A 26,877-nucleotide genomic window follows, 5' to 3' on the forward strand; every position below is an offset into this window, starting at 1 on the left:
TGTCTGTGTGAGGGTGTTGGATTCTGGAGTTACAGACATCTGTGAGCTGTCATGTGGGTGCTGGGAATTGAACATGGGTCCTCTGGAAGAGCAGCCAGTGCTCTTAACTGCTGAGCCATCTCTCCAGCCCCTGGTTTTTCAAGACAGGGTTTCTCTGTGTAGCTTTGGAGTCTGTCCTGGAACTCGATTTGTAGACCAGGCTGACCTCAAATTTGCATAGATCCACCTGCCTCTGCCTCCCAAGTGCTGGGATTAAAGGTGTGTGCCACCATACCCTGGCTGCAGGAACCTTATTAAGATTATAGTGAGGGGGCTGGAGGGTTGGCTCAGTAGTTAAGAGCACTCACTGGCTGCTCTTCCAGAAGACCCAGATTCAATTCCCAGCACCCACATGGCAGCTCACAACTGTCTGTAACTCTAGTTCCAGAGTATCTAACACCTTCATATACAGACATACATGCAGGCAAAACACCAATGCACATTAAAAAAAAAAGGGTTATAGTGAATGTTTAGATTATGTTAAAAAAAATCATCTTAATAATGTGGAATCTATCAACTCAACTCTGAGCAAGGAATGTCTTTATTCATTTAGATTTTGTTTGACTCAATTCAACTCTTTGGTTTACTGAATTCTTCTTCTTCTTCTCCTCCTCCTCCTCCTCCTCCTCCTCCTCCTCCTCCTCCTCCTCCGTCTTTTTGAGACGGGTTTTCTCTGTGTTGTCTCTGCTGTTGTGGAACTCGCTCTGTAGAGCAGGATGGCTTAGGACTTAGATATCTGCCTGCCTCTGCCTCCCTTAATCACTCTGCTGGGATTAAAGATGTATGCCACCACCCCCAGCTTCGAGTAGTTCATTTTTGAAGATTTCTTGAAAATGATTTCAACTTTAGTAATTTTTTTTTTTTATTCCGAAATAGGGTTTCTCTGTGTAGCTCTGGCCATCCTGGAACTCCCTCTGTAGATGAGGTTGGCCTTGAACTCAGAGATCTATGGAGTGTTGGGATTAAAGTCATGCATTACCATTGCCCAGGAGGAAGTGATTTTTTTTTCATTTCAAATTCCAATTATTCTTATACATTATTGGCAATGTGCAGGAAATACCTTGACTTTTGTCTCTTGTCCATCTACATAGTTTCTTTTTCTTTTTCAAGATTTATTTATTTATTATGTATACAGCATGTATGACCAGAAGAGGGCACCAGGTCTCATTACAGATAGTTGTGAGCCACCATGTGGTTGCTGGGAATTGAACTCAGGACCTTCTGGAAGATTAGTCAGTGCTCTTAACCTCTGAGCCATCTCTCCAGCCCTCTACATAGTTTCTTGTTATATCCTTGTCACAAGATCCAAAATGGTGGTTCTATTTCAACATGAATTTTGAAAATTACTGTATGGTATAACCAGAATGCTGAATTTGACAATTCACTGCTGATGTTGAAAGTGGTTCATAGTCTTTGGGGAACGGTAAGCATTCAACTTCCTGTGGTGCTCTGGACAGCCGACAGAAGGTATTGTAACAGAGCCCCAGACCTTAGTAGGCTCTAAGACCATAGCACAACTGACTCCATGATGGAAGTACCATTCAGGCTGTATAACTCAGCACCTAGACAATACCACCTGCCAAAACTACAGCAAAGGCCTAATCTATCAAAGCCCATAATTATGAGAAAGTCTTTAAATGTACTAACCTTGCTTTTTGGCTTCTATAGTTCTCCTGGGTAACTCTTCTTGATAACTAAAGTATGTCAACCCAGGACGTGGTTTTTGTGCTTAAAAGCTCACCCTGAGAAAGGCTTGGGGTTTCACTGGGATCCCGAACACACAGGGTAGTCGCCAGCCGGCTAATAAAGACTTTCTATTGGTTTAAATCCATAGAAAGCAGTCTTCCCTGGTGAATACCCCACAACAGGTATCATAACGATTTTCTGACTCAGTGTCTCCCACAGAGATATTTGCTTTGCCTCTAGAATGAATACACTGGAGCTTCCTTCTCACATTCTATACTGCTTTGGGACACCTGCGGTTCGACTGAGAGAAAGGTGAAGGAATTTCATATCACCGTTATGAGGTGGGTACCTGTTCTGAATCATGAAATGCACTATTCCTGGTAATTCAAGTGTGGACCTGTGGAAAACTGTCCTTTTATACTTGCCATAGTTACTCAGAGGCTCATGGGTAATGTAGTCCCTCACTTACGGAGCCATCCCTCACAGGATCAGGTAAACAGCTCCCGCAAATCGGCTTGTGGACGCCTCTGTCCAGCACTCTCCTGGAAACTGTGGCTTAGAAATTCGCGACCTGGCGTTGTGACGCCATCTCTCAGGCTGAGAGTTTGATGCGGGGGTCCTGGAGGCGGATGCGAAGAAGAAAGAGGAGAGTGACCTCACGATCTTCGGAAGCTGGATCCGAACCCTTTCGTTTGGTGGAAGCAGAAACATAGGTGGGTCTTGGTGGTGGGGCTGAGACGTGGTGCAAGAGCAGACCGGAGAGGGTCTGGGAGGAGACTGCAAGGATCCATCATTTCCATTTGGAACAGACGACCTGGACAGTGCGTTCATGGTTGCTGTGTCAGAAGACTGCGCTAGGAGGTGTCTGGGTCTGTGATTCCAACTGTCCAAGGGCTTTACAGAAGCTCTGCCAAGGAGGTGAGAGCCCAAGATGGCGATTTGGGGATGGGGGCGGTGCGTGTCTTTAGATTGCCCTGGCCAGCAGGCCTGAGGTGTGAGCTCAAGTTCTAGCCCTTGCCGGTGAAGAATCCTGTTGAGACCAGACTACAGAACCGGGAATTTTTCACTAGCATGAACCCAGAAATCCCAAACTGCGAGCCTGGGAAAGTGTAAGTTGAAAGTGTAAGTGCTGGAGACTGAAGGGGGCCTGTGACCCACACGTCCGTACTAAAGAGGGGGTTTGTTATCCTAATGAATTGACCTGAAATTCCTAGGGAAATTTTCACATACTGAATTTAGACTCTGTCGGGCATTGGCGATTCTGTTCTTTAAATTTCCTGTCTCGTCACGGTTTTTGGCTTCCTATGCACCGCGTAGCCAGCTTGACGTGGCCAGCTTGGCACTCCAGGTTTGGAGCTCTTAGCGATTCTCAACCTATGGGAAGGGTCTCATATTAGACATCCTGCATATTAGATATTTACATTATGATTCATAACAGTAGCAAAATGACAGTGATGAAGTAGCAACAAAGATAATTTTATGGTTGGGGGGGTCTCCATAACATGAGGAACTGTATTAAAGGGCCACAGCATTGGGAACGTTGAGAACCACTATCTTAGAAGGTTTTGTTTCATTTTTGCAAATATCAAATCGCCAGAGACGAGAATACCTTTCAGGAGATTCTAGTATTGAAATAGGAACGTTTTCTTGGGAACAAAATAGAGGGTTTCAAGTTCTGAAGGGGAGGGTGTTTCATCACTAGGAATTCCATCACCCTAGTGTGGAGGAAGACCTTAATAAGAGACTAGGAAGCGCTGAGTCCTGGTAGGGAATTAGCTCTGGGTCCAAGCCTTAGAATGCTGCCACCTAACTCTACAGAACTGCAGGGCCTTGTGATACAGGCCCCTTTGACTAAAACTGTACTTTGACTAAAACTGCCCACATTTTCATGGCAGAGATTGCATAATTGAAAGTTACCTGTACATCATGATGTTTCAGAACAGTACAGTGGCCAATCTGGAGTCCTTCCCCATTACCTTAGTGCTCAGCCTACTATGTTGGTGGCCAGTGCAGGGAAGGATTGCTGAGCTGTTAATGAATTTGCCCTTTAGACCAGAATAGAAAGTATGTTTATTGAGTATAATGCAACAGAAGAGCAAGCAATTATAGTACCACCTGCCTCATAGGCTAATGAGCTGTGGGTGAGAGGGGATATACTTGTTCAGTTAGAGGGAGATTCTTTATGTGCATTTCTCTGGCATGTAATACATGATGTGCGAAGATCAGTCTACATGAGTCAGTGTACATCTCTAGGGCGTTAAGCAAGAGCTACTGTGAAGGTAATTCCAGCTGTGTGAAGGTAATTCCAGCTGTGTAATGGCCATGCAAACAATCTCAGTTCTGTGAAAATTCTCTAGTGGGGACCTGCTCCACAGCAGGCAAGATCTACTGTTAATGACCTTCCCTCCACAACTAGTGCATTTGGGCAGAGGCAGAGTGAGGGCGAAATTCTTAGCTTTGCATGACCTAAGCAATTACTGATCCCATTGCTTAGAACAATTTTTGGGCAAAGCTACCACCTTCTCAGAAGCTATCAATATATGGGTGGTAGTGAGGGCCTTGATCCTCTTTAGATGGTTAAGGTTAGTGCTCTTCTACCAGCTTAGTTGAAAAAGATAGGCAAGGACCCGGGAAATATGTATTGGATCTGGAAGTTGTGATATAGTGTGGAGAGGTGCCCTGTCACACCTGACTGAATCAGTGGTTGGTAGGTTTACTTTTCCTCTTCCCTCACTGTTCCCAGTGTGTGAGCTCTTTTAATTAATTTTGTATGTTTGAGTATATTGTCCACATGTATGTCTGTTTACCATGTGTAGCTGACAAAAACCAATGTTTGTATATTTTCTAATACTGATTACTAGTTACCATGTAAATGCCTTAGATTTATGTGTTTTTATATTTGGTGTTGAAATCCAGTGTCCAAGTGTGAACTGCAAATGCTTTACCACAGAACAAGGTGACTGGTTTTCAAATAATTTCCAAATACCTTTTGCTAAGCTTCCTACCCCTATTATCATTAATACATTCTGTACATTATGTAACCTTAAAGGTTAAACATAGAAGTGTTTTACTTAATGCTAGCATTCTGTAAACCAAAATTCATAAGAATGAAAATAATAGGAATCAGTCTCAGTTTTGTAAAATGAAGAAATTAGATCACATTAAACTTATGCTCTAAACCTATACATGCAAATACTACAGAATGCCACATTCACATGAACCTAACAGCTTCTCTGTTTAAAAGGTTAGACCCTCTTTTGCCAGACAGTGCTGGTTTGAATAATGAGACTTCAGCTATTCTTACTGTGGTTTTCAAACCTTAGGCATCTGGTTACAGAATACTTTTTACTGTGTTTGTCATGCTTGGAAACTATTTCCCATTATATGTTAAAATAATTGAATTCTAAATTATTAGATGTATCAGTTTTTCTTGTACAACAACAAAAATATTACTTTAAAGATCAATTTGATTTTTTTTTTTTCACATTCCTGTAGGTTGATGTCTGGACTGGTCTCAGCTGGGAAATTGCTGTCTTTTGCTGCCTTCAGTGACAAATGAGGTTTGAGTCATCAGTGCTTTGAGGCTGTCTCATTCTGGGTGTTCCGTCTCACATTCAGGGGTTCCTGCAGAGTCTCCTCAAGGCTCTATTTTCATCAAGCTGCCACCAAGGTTCTTCACAACACAATTGTGTCTAGTAGGTGAGCACTAGTCAGGAAATACTTTTCAAGCTTTGGTTGTCTTCACATTTGCTGAGTTCTCTTGGTAAAATGGCTCATTATTATTCATGGGAACGAAATCAGGGTGTGGATACATAGAGATGCCCCATTTGGAAACATTACTGTAACAATCAATGTCCTATAAGAAATGTGCATTGTTTAATTTTTTCTTCCTGTATAAGCATGGGCAAAACAAATCTTGCAATGTGCATATTTTCCATGAAAATGAGCTGTACAAAGGAAGAAGTAGTAGGAGAAAGTGCTCATATGGAGCCCATTTTGGTGGATTAATAGACTATTTCATGTAACAGGTGCATTTCTGTGTTAATGGTAAGAGCAAACATAATGACTTCTAGTTTCCTTTTAAAAGGGAATGTTAATTATTACTAACATGTTCATTACTTGCTGATGTTTGTACTCATTAGTTCAGCCATAACTCTCATGTGTAATGGCTCTGAATGCACTCGTGAGTCCATTATCAATGCTTTCTTTGTTGCACTTTCTTGTAGATGGGACGATTTTCTTCTTTAAAAAGATTGATTTTTGTGTACATTGGTGTTTTACCTGCATGTATGTCTGTGTGAGGGTGCCAGATCTCCTGGAAATGGAGTAACAGACAGTTGTGAGCTGCCCTGTGGGTGATGGGAATTGAATCTGGGTCTTCTGGAAGAGCAGCCAGTGCTCTTAACCACTGAGCCATCTCTCCAGCCCCTAGGAACTATCTTCTTACAATTTTAACTTTTCTTCTTCTTTTTCAGCTAATTGTATAGTGTTTTGAGTGGAGACTCTAGGACCAAGCCATGAATATCCTCTCACTCTCATGACTCTACACTAGTCTCCTTTTCTCAACTGTATCTCCAATGTCATCTGTGTGTTTCCGAGGGCAAAACCATGAACAAGCAACTTACAAACATCATGAATGAATATGTGGTGAGTTGTTTAGTCCCCACTTGATTACATATTGTTATTTTACTCATATCTGTTGTTGCCCTGTGTCATGGAGATCCTGCAGCTTTGGATCTGAAGGACCGGCCCTTTCATATGCTCCAGCAGATCATAGATGGGGTGGGTGTTGGTATAAGATGAATTGCTAAATGGTCTTATAATAAAAAAACTAGAGCCAGATTTGGGGTGAAAACCGAGAGATCAGAGGAATAGGACAAGCCACAGCCAACCTCACCTTACCGACTCTCAGCCTCCAAAGAGACTTACTTCCTATATATCCACTCCTTTATGCCTTTCTGTTCTGCCATCTCACTTCCTCTGTCTGCCCAGCTATATCACTTCCTGTCTGTCTGTACAGACCTCCAGACCTCTATGGTTAGTGCTGGGATTAAAGACGTGTGCCACCATGCCTGGCTGTTTCCAGTATGGCCTTGAACTCACAGAGATCCGGATAGATCTTTGCCTCCTGAATGCTAGGACTAAAGGCATATGCTACCATTGCCTGACTTTTATGTTTACTGTAGTGGCTGGTTTTTCCTCTGATCCTCAGATAAGCTCTTTATTGGGGTACACAGATAAAATATCACCACATGTTGGGGTGGGCCAACTAATAGCCCTGGTTCTGGGTCTGGATGGTTGCTGCATTGGTCAGCCCACCAGCTCTCCCTCATTTTCACTACCAAGGTGAACTCTCTAGCACTGCCCTGGCTAGCTCATCCTATGCAGCAAGCAGCAAGGGGTGGGGCTGGTTCTCCTGCTCTCATACCCTTGGGGATGGCTCACCCAAACCTACAGCACAGGGTCAACTCTACTGTGCTGCCCAGGTGAGGAGCAGGGGCCACTTTCTCAAGTGCTGGAGCTAGTGAGGGGCAGGGCCAGCTCTCCTACTCTCGTGACCTCAAGGTCAGCTCTCTTACCTGCCACAGGCAGCAAGGGATGAGGGGGGAGGGCATCTCTCTCCATATGGCAGATGAGGGGGGCAGGATCAGCTATCCCACTCTCATGCTCTCAGGGCCGACTTACCTGCACTCTGCCAACAGGGTCAAGGGTCAGCTCTACTGTGCTGCCCAGGTGAGGTGCAGGACCTGCTCGCTCTCCCTAATGCTGCAGTTGGTGAGGTGCAGGACCTGCTTTCCAGAGTGCTGCAGCCAGTGAGGGGCAAGGCCAACTCTGTGCAGCCTAAATCCTTGGCCTTTGGTGGTCACAGGAGCCACAGACATCAACAGAGACTGTGGCTGCAGCAGGGACACTGACCCAGACATGGGCCCTGGCAGCAGCCCAGGCCCAGGCATCACCATAGCCCCAGGTGGCAAGCAGGCCACCTATCTCAGCCTGCTGCTCAACATTTTCACCTCTTCAGATCTGCCTCTCTCCACAGGACATGAACCATTCTGTCTCTTTCTCCCATACCACACCATATATTTGTTCACCATATAGTGCCCAATGCCAGGTGCCTTTTGGCTGGGTGGGCCTGAGTTTTCTCCTCTCAGACAAGGGCAGGCAGCCCCCAGGCAAGCATATGGGTCTCCTGCTCAGTCTTTTTTTTTTTTTTCAGAGACAGAGTTTCTCTGTGTAACAGTGCTAGCTGACCTGGAACTCACTTTATAGATCAGGCTGGCCTCGAACTCAAAAAGATCCACCAGCCTTTGCCTCCTAAATTCTGGGATTAAAGGTGTGAGCTACTGTCCGATGTCCCACTCAGTTTTAATGGAACTCTTGCTCTCTTTTTCTGACTGTGGCCTTTTAGTACTGGAAATGAAACCGAAGTAAATATTTTTTAAATATGTACTTAGAATTCACCAAAATCCATTACACAGAAGCCACCCACATTAGCAACCTTGTTTCATTATGTCTAACTAGATCAATCTTGCTTCCCTGAGAAAGGAGAATATCTTTTGGATCTTGTATCTTTTTACTAAAACATTGGGTTGAATTCTTCCAGTGAACCATATTCCCATCTCAGTAAATCCTACCTGTTTATTTTCCCTAAATACTTGAAATTTTAGCATCCTTTATTAGTTTTATCTTTCTACTCTCATTTTTTCCAAAGGTAGAGATAGGTAACTAGGTAGTACTTTGTACATTTCCCCAGGAATTTGCTTAGACAGCCCCATGAGATATCAGTTGCGCTTACCATTTTGCGTGTCCTGTTAGGTAAGAATTTTGCTCATATCCCTGTTTACTTCCTCCCTATTTTTGACCCATTTCTGACAGTACATTTATGATCCCCCTTCACACCCTCATCAAGTGTTGTGGTGTCCTTCTAGTTTGAATTTCGGGTAACCTTTAGACATCACCTTACTTGCAATGACAGGGTCACGGTGTATAACTTTGTATTAAGACAAATCCCATTTCTACATAACAGATTATATTTTATTTAGCTAGCTATTCTTCTTGAATTAGGCTTTTTGTTGTTGTTGTAGCATGATAACTGGAGAGCAACAACCTATTGGAAAGGACTTTTTGTTGTTGTTGCTCATGGTAATTGAAGGTTGTTGAGTCTATGGTGTCCTGGTCTCCTGTCCTGGAACAGAACATCATACATCACACTGGTAGGTATGAGTGGCTTTGAAGCTTATTCTTCTGGTTGTAGAAAGTAATCAAAGAGGCCAGAAAGGGCCAGAGACTATAATGTTCAAGGACATGACCCCAGTGATCTATTTCTTCTAACTGGTCCCAACTTCCTGAAGTTTTCTTCACTTCTAAAAATAATGTCACCAGTTTATGACCAAGCATCTGGTGCATGAATCTGTGGAGGATCTTTCATATTCAAACCATGGATCAAAAACCATTTTAAAAATGTGACAACTTAGAATAGTTTATGACTGCTGGTTCTGTGATAGGGATTCTCTGCTGGCTGGCTTTAACTCAGTGTTGCAGTGATCTGGCAGCTGGAGTGGGTCCCTGAAAGCAGAACTGGGATGATGTACAAGAACACTCACTGTTGCCTGACAGTGGGTGGCTGCAGGAATTTCCATGTGTCCTAGGAAGAAGGGTTCTTCTGGATTTTCATTGTGCTTCTTTGGTTGTCTCAGGATAGCTGGATTTCCTACCTAATGCCTAGCTTCCTAACAGAGCTGTGTTGTTGGGGGCACAGAGGCCCTTTTACTCAAGAGAAGCCCCAGGAGAACCAGGAATGTTAATCATTGCAGGAGTGTCTCCTCAATGGAGGAGTTAAAAACCAAATACCACTATTCCATCCAGAAAGCTGAGAGTGGATTTTGTTAATGACCTGGTGACTTTTTTCCTTTCTGTGGAGGCAGACCTCACCCACCTTTTGCTACAGAGGCAGACGTTGCCCAAATTCACCAGAATGTTTATTCCAGACTCTTCCCTCCCTAGATAGTTACCAGTCCTTAGGAAAGATGTTCCATGCACTTAAAGCCTGCTCACCTCTATGCATTGGTCAGAGACCAATCTAGATTCTAGGTCTTTTAGCTATAGAACTCACCCTCATGGTCACATGTACCTTGTAAAGGAGTTTCTTTGTAGTCACACTTTGAGCTTTATTGTGCACCTGGAATTGGATTGATTGGACTGATTGTTGCCTAGAAACCTTTTCCCAAATTGTACTGTTTTAAACATGCTGACAACGAATACCTGGCATTAGACTCCCCATAGTCTGATCCAGGTTGACAAAGTCAATCTGCACCAGGTTTTTTTTTTTTTTTCTTTCTTTCTTTCTTTTCCTCCCTCCGTCCCTCCCTCCCTCCCTCCCTCTCTCCCTCCCTCCCTTTCTTTCTCTCTTTCTCTTTCCTTCTTTCTTTCTTTTTTCTTTCTTTCTTTTTCCCCTTTCTTTGAGATAGGGTTTTTATGAGTAGCCTTGTCTGTTCTGGAACTTGCTCTGTAGACTAGGCTGGCCTCAAACTCAGAGATCTACCTGCTTCTGCCTCCCAAGTATTAGGATTAAAGGCATGAGCCACCACCACCCGGCTCCAGTTTTCATTCTTTTTTTTTTTTGAGCTGAGGACCGAACCCAGGGCCTTGTTCTTGCTAGGCAAGTGCTCTACCACTGAGCTAAATCCCCAACCCTCAGTTTTCATTCTTATCTCTTCAGTGGTTTGCTTCCCTGTATGACACCTGCAGGGACCCCCTCACTGTGTGACTTTTTGCAGCCTTGCCTATGAATTTCCCAGATGGTACCTTTGCCATGTTTCATTGATCAAACCAGTTGCTACAGATAAGGCCTAAGAGGATTTAGTTTCCACCAAAGATGGAAGAATTGCCTAGTAGTTGTGGCCCACTCCCAAAAGTCAGTATCCAAGTTCACTTCAGTATTCTTCATGTATACTTGCTTAGTTCCAAGGTTATTTCAAAGTATAGTATTTAATTTCTGAATATTGAGTCATTCCTAGACTCTTGATTTGATACTGGTTTCTTATTTAAAGGATTTATATTCAGAGCATATATGGGGTTTTATTTTGGGGACTTGTGTTATGGGTCAACATAATGTTCTGTTTTGGTGACTTTTCTGTTTCTTCTTTAACACTAAAGTCAAGATTTTTGTCATCAATATCTGCCTTCTTCTTGACTTTGTAGCCTATGTCCCATTAATTTCTTTTCTTTTCTTTTTTTGGTTTTTCGAGACAGGGTTTCTCTTTGTAGCTTTGGAGCCTGTCCTGGAACTCACTCTGTAGCCCAGGCTAGCCTCGAACTCACAGAGATCTGCCTGCCTCTGCCTCCCGAGTGCTGAGATTAAAGGTATTTCTTTTGATTTCTACCTTAGAACTGAACTCAGGTCCAGAATAGTTCTACCCCTCAATTGTTGAGCAGAGTGTGTGGTGTGTCTCTCTGCATGTGTGCTTTGTATGCTAACTTTTTATTTTAATTTCATTGATTTATTCTTTGATTCTTTTTCTTCTCCCATTGCTGTATTCAATTTTTGTCTTTCTGCTCTCAAAAGGCACAAACTTAGATTACTGATCTTAGCTTATTCTTCCTAATATTTTATTTCATGCATCAGTTTCACTCTAGTAGCAGTTTATGCTGTGGTCTACAATTTTTATCTTACTCATTTTTTTAAAATTGAGTTCAGAATATCCGTTTTTGCATTTGTGTGTGTGTGTGTGTGTGTGTGTGTGTGTGTATGTGTGTTTCCTCCTCTGTATCTGAAAACACTCCCATGTCTCACTCTCTTTTCTTCCTTCTGACTATCCCATAAGCCTTTCTAGTTTTTCTAGGGGATGGCTGTTGAAATCCAGATCTGCTCAGTTCACTTACCTGTTCTGATACAACTTCATAGTATTATACTATAATTTTGGAATTAGTAGGTCTTACAAATAACAAGTAATAAGCAGTTATTTGTATGGACAAGAAAATATTGGAATGTCAGAGTACACACCTTTAATCTGTAAGGAATACCAGTCGGCATATAAAGCTTACCTATTGCTGCCATGAGGACCAGCCTCCAGCAACTCAAGGATTGAGGGGAAAGCCACAGAGTTGGTGAACTAATAAAGTATGCCTTTAAATTGTTTTCCAAGATATTTTTACCTCAAAGCCAATTAACAAAATTTTTTTTTAAGTTTTTTGTTTTTTTTTTTGAAGTTTCGTCTTTTTGTTTTTTAAAGATTCATTTATTTGTTACATATACAGTGTTCTGTTTGCATGTGTCCCTGCAGACCAGAAGAGGGAGCCAGATCTCATTACAGATGGTTGTGAGCCACCATGTGGGTGCTGGGAATTGAACTCAGGACCTCTGGAAGAACAGCCAGTGTCCTTAGCCTCTGAGCCACCTCTCCAGCCCTCCAACAAAAACTTTTTAACCTAACCTCAAGTCATTATTTATTTAAAACTTTGCTTTAGCTACGATGTACACCAAAACCTGTGAGCACATCTCCCAATATTAAGGTTAAAAGAATTTAAGCTATCCGGGCTACTGGGACTCAGTGTTTTTCTTTCTTCCTTTTTTCTTTCTTTTTTTTGTTTTTTGAGACAGGGTTTCTCTGTGTAGCTTTGGAGCCTGTCCTGGAACTCACTTTGTAGCCCAGCCTGGCCTTGAACTCACAGAGATCCACATGGCTCTTCCTTCTGAGTGCTGGGATTAAAGGCGTGCACCACTGCCTGGCTTCAATTGTTTTTCTTAATCATTAACCTAAGTCACTAGTCAATGTCTATAGGGCTCCTCAAGAGACATTTTCTTGTTCTTATTTTCTATCCTCTGTAGCCCCTGCTTTATTAGGGACGGGGCAACATTGTATCTTACTTTTACCTATATTAGTTTTCCCACTAAGCTAACCTTTATCCTAATCTCTTACTCTATTTATTAAAGACTGTCAATCATCAAAATCTTATTTAAGCCAGGTGGTGGTGGTGCACGCCTTTAATCCTAGAACTCGGGAGACAGAGCCAGGCAGATCTTTGTGAGTTCGAGGATAGCCTAGTCTATAGAGTGAGATCTAGGACAGGCTCCAAAACTACACAGAGTAAATCCTGTCTTCAAAAAACAAACAAACAAAACAATAAAAAAATCCTATTTAAACTAACACTACTATTGTGTAAAATCATTGCTTTAGTTACAGTACAGTTTAGGAGGAAATCATCTTCACAATAATCCACAGGTAAAAATGCCCAGCAGAGCAAGATATTTCCATGAGGTAATCACACTACATTAAAGGCAACGGGGATCCTCCCATGCTGATTCACACCATGCCAGATACCAGTGAAAAATTGCAGCAGCAAACATATAAAGGCACAGCAGTAGGAAGAGACATTTTGGGGCTGAAGCTCTCGGGGCCTTTCCTATCCAAGATTCACCTATCAAAGCTTTGTTTCCTGGTGGGCTGACTTCTCTCACTTCAATTGCCACCTGCTGCTCCTCTGACATGCACTTACCACTGAAATCAGTCTATATATATCTAGCTGGGTGGTGGTGGTATACACCTTTAATCCCAACAGAGGTAGGTGGATCCCTGTGGGTTCGAGGCCAGCCTGGTTTACAAAGCGAGTTCCAGGACATCCAGACTGTTACGTAGAGAAACCTTCTCCCCCAGTAATTGCCAGGCTGTGGTGGTCCATGCCTTTAGTCCCAGCACTCAGGAGGCAGAGGCAGAGGCAGAGGCAGGTGAATCTCTGAGTTCTAAACCAGCCTGGACTACATAGTGAGTTCCAGGACAGCCTGACCTTCACAGGGAAACCTTGTCTGAAAACCTTGTTTGAAAAACCAAAACCAAACCATTCCAAAATAAAAAACAAACAACTCCCCTCTCCCCTACCAAAAAAGAAAAAGAAAAAAAGAAATTAGTCTAGATATGTAAATACAGAATCATTCACTTCACAATCAGTTCCTTCAATTTTATGTTTTCCTGTTGTCACAATATGGGGAGGTTCATTCACCTATATATGATACTATGTATAGGACTATTACTATGGTGTGTGGTTGCTTGTGTGTTTGAGACAGGATGCTGAAGGAGAGTTTCAGCCATGCCAGGTGAAGCAAAGGTTATACTTTCAAAGGTTCCTGAGGAAGGGGAGGTCTTTCAGGAAGCAGGTTTGGTTAACATATGACTTATGCTGCATGACGTAGTGACAAGGGTCACTCTTTCTTTGGGAGTGGCGATTATTATTGCATGAGCCATACAACATGACAGTAGTGAGGCTGCCTCCAACCCCTAAGAGGGAAAGTGAGGCCTGGGTATGTTCATGCCTCACATGCAGCCCTATGTTATTAAGGCCTAGTTACCTGAATAGCCTTGGTTCTCTTACATCAACAGTGAAGGTTTTAATCTATAAGGTAATCATTGTAGTCCATTCATAAGTCAATAATATCAGAATAGTTCTTTGATATTTCTTTTTCTTCACTATATAAGCAGGGGAAATTATAATGTAAAATATACATGAGAGCCTTCCACTCCTTAAGACAAGCTGGGTCTTCAGGTTCCTGTTTATAAGCATAGAGTAATTGACTGAGGAGAAATGTGCTGTTACAGGATTTGGTGTCATTTGAGGATGTCACTGTGAACTTCACCTGGGAGGAGTGGCAGAATCTTGATGATACTCAGAGGGTGCTGTACAGGAATGTGATGCTGGAGACATACAGCAGCCTGGTGTCCCTGGGTAAGTAGTCTCAGGAGCAAGCACTTTCAGTGTAGGAAACATATGAACAAATGTGAGACCTAAAGCTGTTTAGGGGTAAGGTTCTAGGCCACACATTAGGATTGTTCAGTGCTCTCTAGTGAAACGTCTACATTTGCACTTTGGTTGCACAGATCTTAAAACTTGATTTTGTCTTTCTTCAAAGAACCTTATTAGCAGAAATTTTCTCTAAGTCCTACACTATTTCTTATTAACAGGACAATGTATTCCTAAGCCTGAGTTGATCTTCAAATTGGAACAGGGAGCAGAGCCATGGACAGCAGAGGAAACTGCAAACCAGAGTCTGACAGGTTAGTTGTACTCATGGATGGGGAGATCATGTCTAGCATAGGTTGGCCATTTTACCAATTTGTCCCAAGTTCCATATCTGAGGGTGTAAACTTGTTCATTACATACTCTACAAGGAGAATTCTCTTGAATATGTTCCTACCTTTCATTTGATGAAAATTTTGTAAGATTTATACCCGAAGTCTGATCTTTGACATCTGTTTTTTGATAATTTCCTCTGGTAGTTCTTTTTTGATAGTTTCAGTTGCCTCTTACAGTTTAATCTCATGGGGATTTTGTTTTCAGATACTTTTTCATGTGTTTGTTTTTGTTTTAGCACATTTTAATGAAGCAGATTTCAAGTGCTGGTCATTTTATATATTGTACATCAATAAAAAATGTAAAACTAATGTCCTTACTTCATGGAATTAACATTTTGGTAAAGGATAGATAAGTTTATTTACACTAAGGAGTCACAAACAACTCTATATAATGTTGAACCAGAGTATAGTGAATAACAGATGGTGTTTAAGTTATAGATTATTTTACTTAGGTAGTTGATAAGAAAATAGAGAAAGAGATCTAAAAGTTAGACTTGTGAGGCATGACCTAAGAAATCAGAAGGAGGACCCAACATAGGAAGAGGTGTTGTTCCTACTTAAGAATCAAGGAAAAGTGAAATAAGTTTTCATATTGAAGAACTTTGCACCGGGCAGGTGTGGTGGCGCACGCCTTTAATCCTAGCACTTGGGAGGCAGAGCCAGGTGGATCTCTGTGAGGTCAAGGCCAGCCTGGTCTACAGAGTGAGTTCCAGAAAAGGCACAAAGCTACACAGAGAAACCTGTCTCTAAAAACCAAAAAAAAAAAAAAAAAAAAAAAGAGAGAACTCAGTCTTCTTTTTTTTTTTTTTTAAAATGGGAACTACAGTCTGAGTGCAGCACTACCCTCTCTTTTCTTTCTGTCATTCTAAAGCAACAAAAATAATGAGAAATGGCAGATTCTACTTTTTATGAAACTAAAAGAAGCAATGTCTCTGTAAACATGATAACATCCTCGATAAGCTATGGATTATAAGACACAGGAGTGTGTATCAGCAATTTGGAGGTGAATGCCAAAGCTCATGAGATCACAAGTAGCTAGACACTTTAGAGATGATATACAGCATACATATTTCACCAGTGTGGTGGTAGACAGGTGTTTCCTTGTATTTATTCTGGTTTTGAAAAGAATAGCACATGTTGTTCAGTTAAGTCCTCAATTACTGGTATCTGTTTTGTGTGGAAGAGGAAAGGAAGAAATTTCATGTTTGAAAAACTCACAATCCATGACTACTCCTGAAGTAGTAATTCTAAACAAACTAAGATGCAAATTCATGACCATCAGGGAAGCTTCAGGTTAGGAAGCAGTCCACTGGACTTCTCTCATAATCTGCAAAGAAGATGTTTTAGAAATTATTGCCCATTTTAGACCAGAATAAAGAGAATGCCAGAAAGAAAAGATCACAATTGTCCTATATCAAAGTATATATGAGAATAGAACAGTGTAAAAAAAATGTAACCATTATCTGATTGGAAAAGTATGCCTAGCCATTAATAGATATTTCATTTATTTATTTATTTATTTATTTATTTATTTATTTATTTATTTATTTATTTATTTATTTATTTATTTATTTATCTATCTATCTATCTATCTATCTATCTATCTATCTATCTATCTATCTATTTATTTATTTGTTTTTCAAGACAGGGTTTCTCTGTGTGGCTTTGGAGCCTGTGCTGAAACTGGCTTTGTAGACCAGGCTGGCCTCAAACTCACAGAGATCCTCCTGCCTCTGCCTCCCAAGTGTTGGATTAAAGGCGTCGGCCACAACCACCCAGCTTGATATTTTAACAAAATATTTCTTCACAAAAATAAAATAAAATGAGAAAAAATATGTTAACCTATTAGTGTGTTTCAGTATGTTCTATCTAAAGTTTATAAATTAATCCTTAATATGATCTAAAAACACTATGCTAGTAATATAGGAAAAATTTCTTAACATGAACATGAGAATTCCATTAGAAAACCTAAAGTGTAATTAACAGAAATGATTTTTTTTTTTTTTTTGGTCCTTTTTTAGGCTTCTACAATGTGGATGGCAACCTCACTGAACACCAAGAAACATACTCAGGGAGCAAATCTTGTAAATGCCTTGAAAGTAAAAAAACCTTTACTAGCCAATCAGACCTTACAGTTCATCTGGGGACACAAAACCAGAGGAAAGCCCATGTATGTATCCAGTGTGAGAAACTCTTTAGCACTAAATCTTCCCTTACTAGTCATCAGAGAATTCACACAGGAGAAAAGCCCTATGGTTGTAGTAAATGTGATAAAACCTTCAGGCAAAAGTCAGCCCTCATTGTACATGAGAGAACTCATACTGGTGAGAAACCCTTTGAATGTTACGAATGTGGTAAAGCCTTCCAACATAACTGGTATCTCAAACTGCATCAGAGAACTCACACAGGTGAGAAACCATATGAATGTAAAGAATGTGGAAGAGCATTTCTAAAGAAGTCATACCTCAAAATGCATCAGGGAACTCACAAGAGTGATAAACCATATGAATGTGAAGAATGTGGAAAAACCTTCCATAACAGGTCTTACTTCAACACGCACCATAGAACTCACACTGGTGAGAAACCCTATGCATGCAATGAGTGTGGGAAAGCCTTTTACCAAAAGTCAGACCTCAGGAGGCATCAGAGAATTCACAACAGTGAGAAATTACATGAATGTAAAGAGTGTGGAAAAGCCTTTCAAAATAAGTCATACCTTAAAACTCATCAGAAAGTTCACACAGGTGAGAAACCATATGAATGTAAAGAGTGTGGAAAAGCCTTTCAAAACAAGTCATATCTCAACAAACATCAGATAATTCATACAGGTGAGAAACCCTATGAATGTAATAAGTGTGGGAAAACATTTCAGTGGAAGTTAGTCCTTAGTAAGCATTATAGAATTCACACAGGTGAAAAGCTCTATGAATGCATTCAGTGTGGGAAAATGTTTGGCTACAAATCATCTCTCATGGTACATGAGTTGATTCATTATGGGGAGAAACCCTATGAATGCAATATATGTAGAAAAACGTTTTCACAGAAATCAAACCTAAGTAGGCATCAGAGAACTCACAGACATGGGGAAGTATGATGATGATGGGTATATAAAGACATTTAAGCCTCAGAATGCTTCAAATACTCCAACCAAGAATTCCCTTGAGTATGTGTAGTATAGGTGTTCTTTCTGTAAAACAACTCTCAGTTAACATGAGAGAACCCTCACAGGGTTGAGAAACATTAGGAACATATTGAATGTGAAGGAAAGTTTCAGGAGAACTTGCCCTTAAAATGATATGAGAAAACTCACACAAGAGGAAATTTTTATAAATGTAATACATATGGGAAAATGTCCCACACTACAGGTCTAAACTTGGAATGCATCTAAGTATTTACATAGGAGGAAACATGAATGTAAAAGAATATAGATGTTTTAAACATGTTTTAAATATATCTAACTCATATTGGAGAAAACCTCAATGAAAGTCATGAATGTGGAAAATACTTTTTATAACTGGAAAAAATCTATGAATAGAATTAAAGTTGAAAATCATTTTGGCATCATTCATGCCTTAATATGCATGAGAAAGTCTGCACTGGCAAAAGACTCTTCAAGAAATGTAATCATTAGAAAACTATCTCGAAGTCACACCTTGTTAAATATGAAATAATCCTGTGAGGAAAATCTCTGTGAATGGAATAATTATGGAATCTGTCCAGTAGAAATTTCCCCACAGCATGCATCAGAGCACTCACTTGAGAAAGGAATGCCTATAATGTTGAAAGCCCATTCATTAACCATACATCACACCTAAGCAAGTATCAGACAGCACAATCTAGGAAAAGTCTTATAGTATTGAAGAACATCAAGAACATTTAGAAATGAAGCATTGGCATATATCACAAAGTGTGTACAATGAAATAATACTGGGTAGCAGAGTGGCTACGTGTCCCCCAGAGACCTTTTTCTTATATCTCTGGACCTAGCCTGCAATTCTCAGCCTCTACTATGGCCATTACAAGTTAAGTGAGCTTTGCTAGGAGACTATGAACTCAGCTGATATGCAGTATTTCTAGACTTGGCAACCCAAAGAACAGCAGGCATTGTTTTCCAGTTTATGTCAAAGTGAAGTGAAGGTGATCCCCCCCTTTTTTTTTTGAGACAGGGTTTCTCTGTGTAAGTTTGTCACCTTTCCTGGAACTCTGTAGCCCAGGCTGGCCTCAAACTCACAGAGATCCGCCTGCTTCTGCCTCTCGGGTCCTGGGACTAAAGGCATGCACCAACACCACCTGGTACAAAGGACATTCTTGCAAACATTGGGGAAAATTTATTGGGATTGAAGAATTGGTTGAAGAAAACAGAGATCTTTCACCTTTGTCTTTGTGCCCTATGCCTGGCATATTAGTGTGAAATAAATGTTTGTAATATTTAGTCTTCCCAAGTGTGATCTGTTCTCATTGTATTACTAACAGGTCACTCTTTTTTTTTTTTTTTTTTTTTGATTTTTCGAGACAGGGTTTCTCTGTGTAGCTTTGCGCCTGTCCTGGATCTCACTCTGTAGACCAGGCTGGCCTCGAACTCACAGAGATCCGCCTGCCTTTGCCTCCCGAGTGCTGGGATTAAAGGCGTGCGCCACCACCGCCCGGCAACAGGTCACTCTTGATAATTCATTTTATGAATACAGGGAGTCTTTCTGAAAGATGTGAGTAGCCTTTTATCAGCATATTCATACAGAAGAGAATCCTGCCTAATCATTCGTCATTTCCAGCTTAATTCTAGAAGAATCAATTGTGGAAAGATCACAATGAATCATTTTTGGGTAATTTTTTTTTTTTTTTATCATGCAGGGGTATCTCCCTAAAGAAAAAATAGATCACTGTCAAATATTTTTATAGTATTTTCATTTTTCTTCTTTTTTTTTTTTTTTTTTTTTTTTTTTTTGGTTTTTTTGAGACAGAGTTTCTCTGTGTAGTTTTGGCGCCTGTCCTGGAACTGGCTCTGTAGACCAGGCTGCCCTTGAACTCACAGAGATCTGCCTGGCTCTGCCCCCTCCCCCCAATGTTGGGATTAAAGGTGTGTACCACAACCACCTGACTTTTCATTTTTATAAAAAATTGTAATGAAGAGAGACTTACCAACTTGTATATTATACATATGGATACAAGTAATGTTAAACATAATTACTTTAACAACAAATATTTGAGTATTGGCCAGGCATAAAACATGAGTGGTGATATAGTCTGTGAAGGTACATTTGACTGAGTCTGGAGACATTCTTGTCTATTTAACTGGATGTTGGGAGCTGCTGATCATCAGCTCCTGGGTAGAAGCCAGGGATCTGGTACATTGCTTAAGAAACACTGAACAGCCTCCTCAGGTTAGAAATTTATGTCAGAAATTTCTCTTAATGACACCTTAACTGTGACATGATAATACATACAGCTCATATAATAAATATTGTGACAAATAGTGTGCTCTGTCATTTTCTGTTGCTGTAACAAAACACTTAATGTTTAGAACTTCACCAGGAGATTAAATTTATTTGATGATAGTTTCTTTTTTAGGTTGAAAATCCAAAATCAGGTAGTTTCATCATTTTAGCTTCTACCGTGGGCCTGCTTAGCTGTTTTACAACGTGTTGAAGAGTTGTAAAGGGAACAAGCTATGTGTGGAGAGATAGCAAATGTGCTTTGACCCTGCATTAAAAGTGATACACAATTACGGGAGTAAGCCCAAGATTAGCACTAATCCCTTTTGTGGCATTTTCCCTTCATCCAGTTCCTCTTCCCTCCTTTCCTTGCCATCTGGCAGAGGTTCACTCACCTTGCAACACTACCACATAGTGGGCCAAGGTTTACTAGCACATACAATTTTGAAAGGATTTTTACACTAACTGCTACTGCAAGATCATGTTGTTTTAAGTATGAAACATAGAAGAATTATACATTTTCTACTAATGAATGTAAAATTTTAATTTATTTAAAGATTTTTGTTGTTGTTTTGAGACAAAGTCTCCTTATTATGAAGCTTTTGCTGTCCTGGAACTTGCTATGTAGACCCATCTGACCTTGAAATTTGCTCTGTAAACTAGGCTGACCTTCAATTCACATATCTACTTGTCTCTGTCCCCCTCCCCCCAATTCTGGGTTAAATGTGTGTGCCAACATTGCCAGCCAGTTTCTATTTTTATTACCTAAATCATAAGTAAAACACATCCTCCCCCAATGTATTCAATGTGCATAGTTACACCCAGTAATAAAAAAAGCGTTTTTGTAGACATGTACAATCCTTGCACATTACTTTGAACAGATTAACTGTTAATTACCTCAGACAGCTGTGAACAATGATAATATTTTATTCCATCCAGTTAAATGTAGTCTCTGGAAGATGAATTTCTAATGTTGAAATTGGTACCTGCACAGGTGTAGGTATGTATGCCAAAGGATGTGTGATGAGTTACTCTGTATAATTGAATCTCCAGTTATGGAATGCTAGGTACGTGCCCATTAATAGCTACTTAATTAGTAAGCTTTGTTTCCACTACACTTTAAAGAAAACAAGAGATGTATTTACTTGACTTTATGTGTAAGGGTTTTGCCCGAATAAATGTATGTACGTTATGTATGTCCACCACATGCATGTCTGGGGCCTGAGGAGGTCAGAAGAGGTCCTAGATGGAAAGCCACATTCATTTTTATCCCATCTCTCTTGCATCTTGAAAGATCATAGAGAGAGAATGTGGGATGGCTATGTAAAAACTTTAGCTACAATTTCTCAAAGACAAGCATTACTGGTGTAAGCCTTTGCTTCTTCCCCTACTTTTGTTGGAATGACTGTACAATGGAGTAAAATGAAGCCTGTTTTAAAATCTGCCCACAAAGATATGTTTTACAAAACATTACTGTGTTCCAGCAATATATAACACAGAAGTTTTAATGGGAAACAAAATAAAGTTCAGAGACTCTAGCCAGGGAAACAGGCTAACTGTGGATCATCACTTCTCCCTCCTCTCTTCCAAATCCAATCCCCTAGTCTCAGCCTAGGCATTGTAGCAGACCAGCTGCTATGATCTTCCCCTCCTCTCTGGCCCCTGGATTACACAGATCTTCCCTCCAACCTTCTTTCCTGCTTCTAATCACATATTTCCAGCCTCCAAATACCAGCATGCATTCCATAGGAACCCTTCAGTGAAGCCTGCCAGAGAAGCAAGTAGGCTAGGGAAGCAGGCAGGCTAACTGAAGATCTTCACTCTTTTCTCCAAATCCAATGTTCTAGTCTCAGCCCAGCTCTATAGCAGACTACCTGCTGTGGCCTCTCTTCACTCTCTGCCCCATTTCCCAGGGGACAAAGTAGATCCTGGTGGAACACTTGCTTTTCTCCCTCCTAAGGACTCCCTTAACTCCCCTACCCCAGCATACCCATCACTACTTGTCAGCTCCCAGAACTTAGAAACACATTTTGCCTAGAATATTTGCTAATTTCACAGATTGATATCATTAAGTTTGAAATTACAAAAGGAAAAGCAAGAATATAAGCACACCACAAATTATTTAGAAACAGTGAAATATTGTAGCAAAATTTCTCTTTATTTATTTAAAAATTTTTTTTAGAAAAGTTCTCACTGTATATCCTAGGCAGGCCTTAAACTAAAACTCCCCCTGCTTCAGCAGCTCATCCTCTGGGACTCTAAGGATTAAAGGTGTGAGCTACCACATCCAGCTAAGCATGACCTCAGGAAACCTTGTTGTGGAGATTTGTTTGTGGATACTGGCCATAGAGTTAATTCAATCTTCCATCCATTTAGAATACTGCTATTTACAGGAGCTCACCTACAGCAAACATCAGTAAAAGCAACATGGGAGGAAGTGGGCATGGTCTTTAGAGAGTATATAAGGACACTCCAGGGGCCAGCCAGGTTCATTCTTCTCTAGAGCAGACAGAGTGAGTCTCCATATCTTGTGGCTCCTAGACTGCTAGATCTATCTCCTCCACACATTGAGGATCATACCCCAGAGCTGAGCTACTATTGCTGTGTCTCCACAAAACACTGCTGAGGCCGGAGACTCTTTCTTGGGTGAGTGCACAATTTAAAATGGAAAGTTGTTGGTGTTTTCTATTTTAATTTATTACCAAACTGAGGTTTCTGCTTAAAAATGCTTAAAATTTTGCTATTTATCAAAAGAAATTCTGCTCCCATTTGGTCATCTTGCATTTTAAATATATTGTGAGTTACAGGTATAGATAATTGTAGTTTATCCATTCACAGTCTTTCTTTGCTCTGATGTTCCAACTTTCAATTTTGATCTTTCTCTAAATTTTAAGAAAATTTATAGAGTATTTCTCTATGTCGTTCATAGATGTGAGATCAACAGCTCTAAATTAATTTTACATGTATAATATATAAAATAATTGCTCTGAATAGATTGATAATTACTAGCATTTAGAGATATATTCTATGAGTATTATGTATAAAAGTGAAAACTCATTATTAACAAAGGAAAATATTTTAGTATTTCCCTGTTGTAAACTATAGGGAAACATCACAGTGTGAAATAATGCTTGATAATAGTTTACCGTCTTTGAAAAACTGGCTCTTCCTGCTATTGGTTGGTTTGCTAGGTTGGAAGTATACATGTGATTAAATTAGAGAAAACTGAACACAATATTCTATTCAGGAAAGTAGATCCTGGTTATAATCTGGTGCAATTTTTTTAATTCTGCATTCAGTTTTCATTATTTCTGTGAATTCATAAATTATTTTGGAATGAAGTATCAGAAGCTCAATTTTTAGTAAAAGGGGGACCTGTATGGCCCTGTCACCCGTTTTGGGTAACTATTGGCTTGCTTGCTGACCTTGATCTTGATATCCTCCCTATGTTAATTCCCTGCCGGGTTCCACCCTCCTGAATGCTTAAAGGAAGTTCCTTGACTGTATATCCTGCATATTGGGCGTTAACAGCTTAGATGCAAGATTGTAAAACATCAGTAGCAACTTCTGCTCTCTGAGATTCTCCCATTGTGCTGTAAGTCTGTATTTAAGACCTCCTCCCTCCTTCAATAAACGGCATTAGGCATTCAAAAAAAATGAAGTATCTAATATATAGAAAAAAATACCAAATGGGCGTGATTAGGTAAGTTAAGGAAGGCAGCATTGGAGTCTCCATCTCTTTTCTAAAATAATCTTGTGAATGAGTATTAGTATTATTTTCAAGGTAAATAAGACCATCAGCTAAAGCCATGGACTCCATTTGCTTCAGACCTCAGAAGCTGAAGTTATTTGGGGGATGTTTATCTCACTGAATCCAAGATTCTTTATTTGTGTAGACCTTCAAAGAGAAGGAACAATGGGCACCTGTTGATTAAATAGGAAATTCTGCTATAGTCATGAGAACCTCATTTATGCCTCAAGGTTCATCCCATAAACTGAAGCCAGGAACTGTATCTTTGATAAACAAACAAGTTTTTATAGAGAGTACCCTAGAATTCAACTTGATGGGAATTAGGATAGATATGGAAACTTTTGGGGATGTCTGTGAAGGATTATTGGGGGTGGGGGTAGATTCACTACAGTTGGTAAGATCCACACTAAATGCTCATGAGATCACTTGACCATTCCATGGTTTGAGGTCTCAAACTAAGGAAAAGGGAACAGGAGCTGAGCAGCAAGTGTTCCTTGTTTTCTTCTTGCTGATTTTGGATGCAATGGGACCAGCTCCCTCAAGCTCCTGCCACCATTTTTTTTCCCACCATGATGGACATATCCTTGAATTATGAGCCTCCCAAATTCTTATTCTTGTTAACTATTTGCATCAGAAAGAAGTCAAGTAACTAATGTTGCCTTCAAGTGTTGAGGGGTGGGACAGGAGGATGTGAAGGACTAAGATGTTAAAATCAGAAATTAAGCAAAGCATTTACAAGGGACCATATGAAATAGGGAGTGTTTTCTTGGATAGCCAAAAAAAAAGGGTGTGTTTACCCTACCTATGTCTGTAGGGAAAGGCAAACATGTGGACTTGAAGGAGTTTGATCACTCTAGTGTATATTTATTTATAAACACTGGGAAAGCATGTCTCAGACCAGCAACCAAGACCCTAATTTGAAGGGAGTCTCCAAAAAAGCTGCAGGTGGAACGGCTCAGAAGGACATCAGATTAATCTATATTTCTGTCAAGAAGAGTGAAAGAGGAAAGATCAGCAGCTGCAATCCTATACTTATCTTGATTTTTTGTTCCTGAAAAATGAAGCCTGCTTTGCCATACACAGAATTAAATGACAACTTGCATCAGTTTTTGTGCTGTTTCTGGCTTCTCTGGGGTCGAATAATAGCAATTCTTCTGCTTTTCTTCCTTCAGAAAAATGGAGTCAGACATCTCACAAGCCTTCCAGAAAGAACTCACCTGCTTCATCTGCCTGAGCTGCCTGACGGACCCAGTCACCATAAGCTGTGGTCACAGCTTCTGTCGAGCCTGCCTCCACCTTTCCTGGGAAGACATCCAACCTCCTGTCCGATGCCCTTTGTGTAGAGAACAATATGGGAAGGAATTGAGAACCAACATTGTTTTGAAGAAGCTGGTGTCCATTGTCAGACAAGCCAGCCTCATGAAGGACCTGAGCTCTGAGGAACATAAGTGTGTGACCCACGAGGATACTAAGAGGATCTTCTGTGCTGAGAATAGGATCTTTCTCTGTCCATTCTGCTCAAACTCCCATGAGCACAGAGGACACAGACACTGTCCCATTGAAGCTGCTGCTGAGGATCAAATGGTAAGTGATGCTTCTGAGAGAACTTGCAAGCTGGAGAGAGGTAGGCTTAGCAAACCACAGGAAGATACTGGTCCTCATTATGACAAAGGCACTGTTTTCAGAATGGTGGTACTTTATTAACATCTAATGAAGAAAGGGTGACTAGGAATGTAAACATCCTTTGGGGTACCCTGAGTGTAAAGATCATTTGTATTTTATGATACATTATGCCCAGGTCACTGGAAAGTGCAACACTAACTTTCTATCTTTTAAAAGTGTCTATGGCTGGAGACTAAATTAGGAAAAGTACATGGGTGTCAGGTACAGCCAAGCAGGTAATCAAAATAATTCATCAATATACCTGAGCAAAAGGGTAAGCTGCATTTTCTAATTCTGTGGGCTAATCTGGTATTCATAGCTACAAAAAGAAAAAAATGAAGGATAATTTTAATTCTGGTACTCTCACTATAATAATTGTTTTAATAGCCCCAGAGTCTGTCAATCAGTTATATTTTTCAAAATTGATATTCATTTTTTTTTTTTTTACAGGATAGACTTTTGAAGCAAATGGCATCTTTATGGGAGAAGGTCCAGGAAAATCAAGAAAATTTAGAGGCAGAGAACAGAATGAGAACTCTTTGGACGGTGAGTATGAGAACCATGCTTAAAATAAGCTCGATGCATATATTTTCAAAATTCGCCATTCAAGATTTGAATATAAGGCCTCGGATAGTATACTTGGAATATGTATTCTGCTCACCTCTAATTCTGAGTTTATAATATGTCTCTGGTCTTGGAAAGAATGGTCTGCCTGTGGCAGAAGAGTCTGGGACTAATGAGTGAATTGCTGATGGTTGAGGACACTGCGTTAGACTTTGTGACTACACCGTGAATTCTAATTACTACATGCAGAGTTTCATAACTTTGTGAACATATGAATGATCTTTAATTTTCAGGCACCTCTGCACCTCTAATATAGGTGTAAATGCATCTTAGGGTTGGATTGCCTGTGTAATTAATAAAGAAGAAATAAATGAAAACAAGGCATTTACATTTTCTGAGGTGTGAAGATAGTCAATCAGAGTATATGCATCAGAGTTATACAAGTCATTTGTGGAATTTAATCATAGGAGGATGGAATGAGGGAGGACAAAATACTTTGCAAATATGATTGGGAATGTCTTTTTTTCTTCAGAACTACTTGACTTTTTGGGAAGAAATGATATGGACAGAGTATAGAAAGCTACAGCCACTCCACTGTGAAGAGGAAGAGAAACATATTGAG

The 26,877-nt window shown here is 40.3% G+C and overlaps 1 protein-coding gene across 5 annotated transcripts; it reads left to right on the plus strand.

Annotated features, from left to right (window-relative positions):
* Positions 1-687: 687 nt before the first annotated feature.
* On the plus strand, positions 688-25,410 carry LOC131915258 (zinc finger protein OZF-like). Of its 5 annotated transcripts, XM_059268350.1 has the most exons (7): positions 2,100-2,438; positions 5,221-5,424; positions 6,201-6,372; positions 14,316-14,442; positions 14,679-14,771; positions 16,871-17,019; positions 25,202-25,410. In XM_059268350.1, the coding sequence occupies exons 3-7, from the start codon at positions 6,334-6,336 to the stop codon at positions 25,370-25,372; spliced, it is 579 nt and encodes a 192-aa protein (XP_059124333.1). In that variant the 5' UTR covers positions 2,100-2,438; positions 5,221-5,424; positions 6,201-6,333; the 3' UTR covers positions 25,373-25,410. The 5 variants fall into 5 exon arrangements, with proteins under 5 accessions (XP_059124331.1, XP_059124329.1, XP_059124332.1 ...); XM_059268348.1 differs by lacking the exons at positions 2,100-2,438; positions 25,202-25,410 and adding an exon at positions 688-2,066 and having other exon boundaries at positions 16,871-18,484; XM_059268346.1 differs by lacking the exon at positions 25,202-25,410 and having other exon boundaries at positions 2,092-2,438; positions 16,871-18,484.
* Positions 25,411-26,877: the final 1,467 nt, after the last annotated feature.

Source organism: Peromyscus eremicus, chromosome 7 (genome assembly GCF_949786415.1).
Source record: "Peromyscus eremicus chromosome 7, PerEre_H2_v1, whole genome shotgun sequence".
Taxonomy (NCBI): Eukaryota; Metazoa; Chordata; class Mammalia; order Rodentia; family Cricetidae; genus Peromyscus; species Peromyscus eremicus.